Consider the following 6,989-nt stretch of genomic DNA (forward strand, 5'->3'; position numbering starts at 1 on the left):
ATTGACATTAATCTGCATAAATGGTACAATACAGTAGTAAGCCTATGGCTGAGTGGTTAGATGTTGGTGGTTAGGAAGTGAATTGTGAAGTTTTACATGGGAATATAAAGTAATGATAAAGAGTTCAGAGAGATATGGACGATGTTGAGGGTTTGAGGCACATGCAGGAAAAGGAAATGGGAAAGAAATGTAAATGTTGGTGAAATAGATTTGAAACTAACCAGAGGAGCCATAGTCATGGTGATTAAGAGCTTTCAGTACTTGGACTTCCTGGAGAAAGTGGCAGAGATCCAAGGCTCCCAATTGGTCAATCTAGAGCTACTTGGGGGTCTGCAGTTTTATTTTCTGATTATTGCCTTCACATTTTAGTGCTCTGTGTTTAATGTGTTTTATAGATTTATATTTTAAAGCTATAAACTGCAGGAAGTTCACGTAGTTTATAATGTACTTCATAATTATGGACTGTATTGTATTATTTATAATATAATTATAAGTACAACCAACCTTCCATAAACCAGTGGATTATGATAAATATTGAGCCTTCCCAAAATAGAACACACAGGCTGGCCGGACATATTCTGCCAAGCAAACAAATCAAATAACCATGAGGTGGCAGCAAAAAGCTAGCTTTCTGTGTCTCTTTGCTGCCCTTTAGTGGTCATTTTGATTTTGCAGCCTCGGATAGGAAGCTCCAGTAAAGCCATTAGCACAATGGTCATTATTTAATCAAGAATCAAAGCTTCATAAAACTTTGCTTCAAAGCCATGGCTCAACACCGATATGTGTACAACTACGAAGTATGAATAAGATTACTGTGTCTGATATTTTTTTAAAGGGCAGGAACTGAAGAAGAGAGATGAGATAGTTTATTGTGGTATGTTCCTATCCAGTCTTTTCCGAGACTAGTTTCCAAAACAGCAAAAAAACCTGATGAATTTGTCCATATAATTTAAGTAGAAGTTAGTCTAGCAGTTTTAGCCCCCCAAAAAGATCAGAGTAAAATTTTGCCCTTAAAGAAGGCATTACTTTTCTCCTACAGTAATGCTATATATCAGAACAAGAGAGACAAAATTAGTTAACATCACAGGAAGGAGATATAATCCAAGCAAGGTGTTCTGGAATTTTTAGAGACTGTACAAACATTGTCTGTTGTGATGACCTTAACCTAAAGCTTCTTGGCAATTATGCATAGATAATGCTAATCAACTTTGTAAGTGCTAATTGCGGTCCTTTGGGCAGCATGTGTAATATTATCAGAATGGTTTCTAAGTCCTTCGTCATGTGGATTGTTTCTTCCTAGAATTACTTTCCTACTTACTTAGAGAAAACAAATCAAATCAAAAGACTTCTATATTTTCTACCAAGAATCCTGCAATCCATTTATGCAAAGGGTTTATCATCAAAAGGGTTGAAGTACATTTGAGGATATTAATGTGGAAAAGGGAGATATTAAGGATGCAAGCAGCTTCGTGTGTCACTCCAAACATAGGATGTTTATGGTCCCCAGTGATTCAATTCATCTTTTAAAACATCTTCCCAAATTAGGGCTTATTGTAATATATGAACCAGTCAGTCATAACTACCAATTGTCGTTCTTGGTGCCCTTCGCTTGCTGTTAACTTTAAGGTTACAAGAGCTGGGTTCCCTCAGTCAACACACTAACTCCATTGTTCTTTTTTTCTGTTCTGCAGCAAATTGACGGCGAAGCTTTTCTTCTCCTCAATCAGTCAGACATCGTTAAAATCCTTAGCATCAAACTGGGGCCTGCACTGAAAATATATAATGCAATCCTCATGTTTAAGACAGCAGAAGAAGACTGATGGAGAGATTTTCCTCTGGGCCAGGGGCACAGAGCTGTGAAGGACCTCCAAGTGCAGCTCGACAGCAAAGCGCCCAATCTCCTGTTTGTTCCTAAAGACTGAGTTGATTGGAAGCTCGGAAAGAAAGCGGCCAGATCATATTTCACATGGTTGTGGATAGAGAATTCTGAAAGCATTCTGAAATTCAGTCCCGTCGGCAGCTTGGAACGGATGCGATGGCTTCCCTTCTAGGAAGAGATGTTTATTATTATTATTTTTCCTAATTGAATTTGGATATGGTTATATTGATCTTTTGTAAAGATCTTGATGATGCCTCTAGTTATAAGAGGAATCCTGAGTATTTCTATTGATGGGAAGCTAAGTTCAAGCAAACTCACTTACCTATTGTAGTGCCTAACAGAGAATCTGGCTCACCATTGGTGTGCTTCTAAACTTACAACTGGGTTTAAGAGAGAGTAAGGGAAAGAGTGAGATACTTTAAAGCAGTGCAGATGAATTACTCATCAAAGTCCTTTGTTGGTAGCCGGTTAGTTTTAAACCTTGTCCTTGTATCTTGTTTAGCTATTTAAATATTGGCAATTAATATTTGATGAATTGGAGAAATGAGGTCCATCTCCAAGTAGATTAATTTTTCGGGTTATTATGCCTGTTTTGCACACTGCACAATTTCAGAGTTCAAAATATTAAATTAAAACTGTTAAATAAAGACCACTGGATATGGTTCCACTGGAAGGTAGACCAACTATTTAAGTATAGGATCAGAGTAACAAAACTATGAGACTATGTGTTTTGTTTAGTTTTTTTTTTTTTTAAAGTTCCTATCTTCCTGCAGGTCAGTGCAAGGTAGAATGAGATATATAAAGAGGCACATCCAGTTTTGTCATGATATGTGTTTCTGGCAAGGTTTACGGGAGGTTTTGTAAAACAAGTACTGACAGTCCCTATTTCTTTGTTTTTGAAAGTACTGTTGTTTTATGAACAGGTATATTAGCTGGAGCATATTCTCATTTTAAGTCAGAAAAAGCTAAGCATACCGGCCACAGAGCATTGCCTGTCATTTCAGTTGGGCTTTTGTCAAGGGTTTCTCAGGTCTTGCTGAAATATAAAATATATTCCATCTGCATAGCAGTAGTGCCAGTTGTCAGAAGTCTCCAAATTTGTCCTTCCGATGACCTATGGATCTAAGGAAGCCTTTTTGTGCCACAGTACAAGGTGGGGGGGGGAGTGGAAATGTTTTATCCCAACATTGCTATCGCTTTCTCAGTCTTGAGAACAAAATCCAAATATTTTATATTCTGCAAGAGCAGGGTCTCCAAACTTGGCCAACTGGAAGACTTGTAGACTTCAACTCCCAGAATTCCCCAGCCATCCATGCTGGATGGAATACATTTTACATTTCATGCTGGCTTGAGGAATTCTGGGAATTGAAGTCCGTAAATTGCCAAGTTTGGAGATCCCTGTGCTAGAGGATACTCTGTGGGAGATTTTGATAGAGCAGAGCCATTTGGTTGGATGAGAAAATGAAAACTGTAATGTAAGGCAGCAACAGAACATGGAAATGGACCAATCTGTCAGAAGTCTTCTATGGTCTTCTAAAAGGACAGCACAATTTTGAAAAAAAAAAAAATGATTTGTTTGTCATGATATTACTCTTGTGCAAGTGATGACTGAGTAAGTATCCTTTACATCTAATACTATTCAGATTTTTTTTTTCACTAACCACCTATGCATAACTTGGAACAAGGCATTCTTTCTTAATGGCACATAACCTGCTCTTCCTAGGACACGTACATTGATTGACCTGATGTTTTTCAAGCAGGAATTCTTGAACTAATCAAATGAGGGCTTGTATTTATTTTGTGTGATGCCACTTGTTGGCTGGGTGAACATCAGTCTCAAAAAAGCTTTTGGGTACCATAGAAATGATGGCGTCCTACTGTGTCATTCATCCCTTTCTAAAGCATGAGCTAACAAGGGATGTATGTTTTCCGGTGTGTTGGCGGCAGTGCACTTTTGGTAATTTGTCGTTGGCTTTACAAGTGAATATGAAACCAGCCTTATAAATGAATTTAAAGAGAAAACAGGGATGATGTTGGCATTTGAGTTACTGCCTCTTCACAGCTATCTCTGCTTCTGATTTCCCAAATTTGTAAGACTCCCTTCCTAAAATCAAGGTGACACAAAAAAATATGTGGAAATATTGCACAATCCAGGCTGCTGAATCTGAACAATATTGAATAAATCTGCAGTGGCAATATGTCTCGTATCTTTCTATTTGTATATAAATCATTAAAAGAATATAAGCCCGGTCACTTAAGGAGAAGGATTGAGAGACTGAACAAGAAGATGCTGATATGCCATACTATATAGCTTCTCTTCTACTAGGAGAACATTCTTAAAAAGCAATTTTAAAGTGATGTGAGAGAAGAATTGTATAAGGTCTTCCTCTTTAATATTCTCTAGCTGTATTTGTTTAAAGAAAACCACTGGGGCAGAATGTTTAAGAATGTTACATCTTTCAGAATCCTTTTACAAAGCAGTATTTTTTGAACAGAACCCTCATAAGTGAGTTTCTTTTCTCTAAAGTGACTTCTAGGATAGTTTTGCTAATTAGGATTTTAAACGTAGGAATAGTCTAGTCTAGTGGTTGTGTATGGCCCTGTGAGATGAAAATGATGGTTACTAACAAAACAGGTTATCACGTTTCTCCTATCCCTCCTGTAGCACTTGGTCAGTGAAAGGGTTAGTAGTTGAGGAAACACACACACACACACACACACAAGGTCGATTGACTTGAACAATTGATATCCCCAGGGGGTTACATTTAAATCAGCATATACCCAGCCATGTGCAGTATTACTTCAGCTCTACTCAGAGCTAATTCTGCCTTGAGGACATCTAAGCCTGATTACCTACTTAGTCCACTAAGGAAAAAAAAAAAACTAGAAAAAGAGCATCTGCAAAAGCAGTAGTGAACTTGCTTCCGAGACATGGAACTCCCAGAATCCATGCTTCATTTATTATTATTATTATTATTATTATTATTATTATTATTATTATTATTATTATTATTATTATTATTATTATTATTATTTTGCAGTAGTCAAGCCAAGTTCCAAAGGTGCTTTTTCAGGAGGCAACTGGACTTTCTTGCTTTTTGTTTGTTTTTTTTGTTTTGCTTTTTTCTTTTCTTCCTTGAAGACGTTTTGCTTCTCATCCAAGAAGCTTCTTCAGCTCTGACTGGATGGTGGGGAATGGAAGGATTTATACTCCTTGCAGACAGCTGGTCATTTGCATCCTTTTAGAGGGTCCTCGAAGCACTTGGAGATTTATCTGTGTCCTCAGGGTCACCTGAGTAGTGCAAATGGTTCCTGTAGTCTGCAATTTTTCCTCTGGAAAAAACAAAGTCCATTTGCCTCCTGAAAAAGCACTTTTGGGACAACCATGACCTGGATGACTGAGAATCTCCACAGACTTTTAGTCAAGCCATGGTTCCTTGGAGGTAGTGATGGTACAATGAAGCCTGGTTGGTCTCTCCTGGCACAAGAACTCCTGGAGAAGGAGTCATTTCCTAGAGAGGGATCTCAAGCATGCAACACCAGCCTTCCAAATGACATCCGGTGGTGAGAACATATCCAATACACCTTCCTCTTATTTTCCTCACAACATCAATCGTCTAAGGTGAGTTAGGCTGAGAAAAAGTGGCCTGAGGTCACCCAACTTTCATGGCTAAGGCAGGACTTGAACTCACAGTCTCCTGCTTTCTAGCCTGGTGCCTTAAACCACTAGAGACCAAACTAGTATTATATATACTATATAATAATACTATACAGGGCAAGAATGAGATTTCACAAATGGGGGGGAAAAAGCAGAAAGGAAGAATAATTGCTGTGCGCTGCAACACAAAAAGGAAAAGCAAAATATTTGGGCAGCCTTTGGCGGGATGAGTTTCCTAGGTTATCTCATTTTAGAGAATATATTACTCCTCAACCCGGTAATAAAACTAAATATTGTGTTCTGCTTAATGTAAAACATTGTCCTACAAGATTACAACCTCTCCATCTCTTGGTGTTCCCGTCTACGCCTACTGCACAAACATATTGTCTCAGTGGTGGGATTCAAATAATTTAACAACCGGTTCTCTGCCTTAATGACCGACTGGGTGAGTGTGGCCATGGTGAGCGTGGCCAGCGGGTGTGACAGGCAGCACTCGACCTCCTGCACCCCCCTGGGAGCAAAAATGGGCCATGGGGGTGGGAAGTGTTGCCTCCCCCCCCGTGCCCCATTTTGGGCCTAGTAGGCCTCCCTGCAGCCTCCTTGGAGTGAAAACAGGTCACAGGAGGCACACCGCACCCCCTCACGCCCCGTTTTGGGCATAGTAGCCCTCCCTGCATTTACCCAGGAGTCAAAATGGGGCGTGTGGGGACTCCTGGAAGGGGCGGGGTAGGGAGGGGCGGGGCCAGTTAGCAATTTAACTACTGGTTCACCCGAACCAGCTCAAACCGGCTGAATCCCACCACATCACTGTACTGTCGAAAATGAAAGGAGTCGTCTGGTTCCATCTTAGAAGTAGCCATTTCTCAGTGCAGCGTTTTGTTTTAGTTTGATATATTTATGTTTAAAAGCACACCAGGATTGACTTGAGTTTCTACTCAATAGAGTTTTTATCAATTAAGGAAGATTGCAATTGCAATCACAGCCTTTGGACTAATGAATTAATCCTTGTGAAGATGCTTGTCCTAGAGAAAATGGAGACTTTTATTTTCCCCCAAATGATTTTGGGGCGGGGTGGTTTTTTTTTGCATGTTGGAGAGTTCTGGAGAACTTGAAAGCCTTTGGGTGATATTTTGGCCAGTTGTAATAAAATTATTCCTACCTAGAGTAGAGTGTGGGTGGAAAGGAGCTCTTGACGTATCCTGCATTCTCCCACAATTTTTGTTTTGCATGCATATATAGCAAAGCTTTATTCCCCCTGCATTTACACAACATTAATCTTCTGCAAAGGCTTAGATGTTTCTGCTTGTCTAGGCATTTCTATCAGTATGGAGACTGCAAGTGAAGGACATAGAAAAGGGGATAAGAAAGTGATTTTTTTAAAAGGTTGACTGCTGGAGTTTGGGTTGCTTGCTTTTTTAAAGTACAAGTAATCCTCGACATACGACCACAACA

General features: G+C 39.4%; 1 protein-coding gene across 2 annotated transcripts in view; it reads left to right on the forward strand.

Annotated features, from left to right (window-relative positions):
- LOC139321471 (lethal(3)malignant brain tumor-like protein 4) overlaps positions 1-4,043 on the forward strand; it is a 56,273-nt gene extending 52,230 nt beyond the window's left edge. For both annotated transcript variants that reach the window (XM_070950199.1, XM_070950200.1), the window contains exon 20: positions 1,692-4,043. In XM_070950199.1, coding sequence (XP_070806300.1) covers positions 1,692-1,820 — 129 coding nt within the window. In that variant the 3' untranslated portion in view covers positions 1,821-4,043. The remainder of the gene's footprint in view (positions 1-1,691) is intronic.
- The last annotated feature ends 2,946 nt before the right edge of the window (positions 4,044-6,989 follow it).

This window comes from Pituophis catenifer, unplaced genomic scaffold (genome assembly GCF_029215685.1).
Source record: "Pituophis catenifer annectens isolate HBS135680 unplaced genomic scaffold, rPitCat1.0.hap2 SCAF_9, whole genome shotgun sequence".
Classification (NCBI taxonomy): Eukaryota; Metazoa; Chordata; class Lepidosauria; order Squamata; family Colubridae; genus Pituophis; species Pituophis catenifer.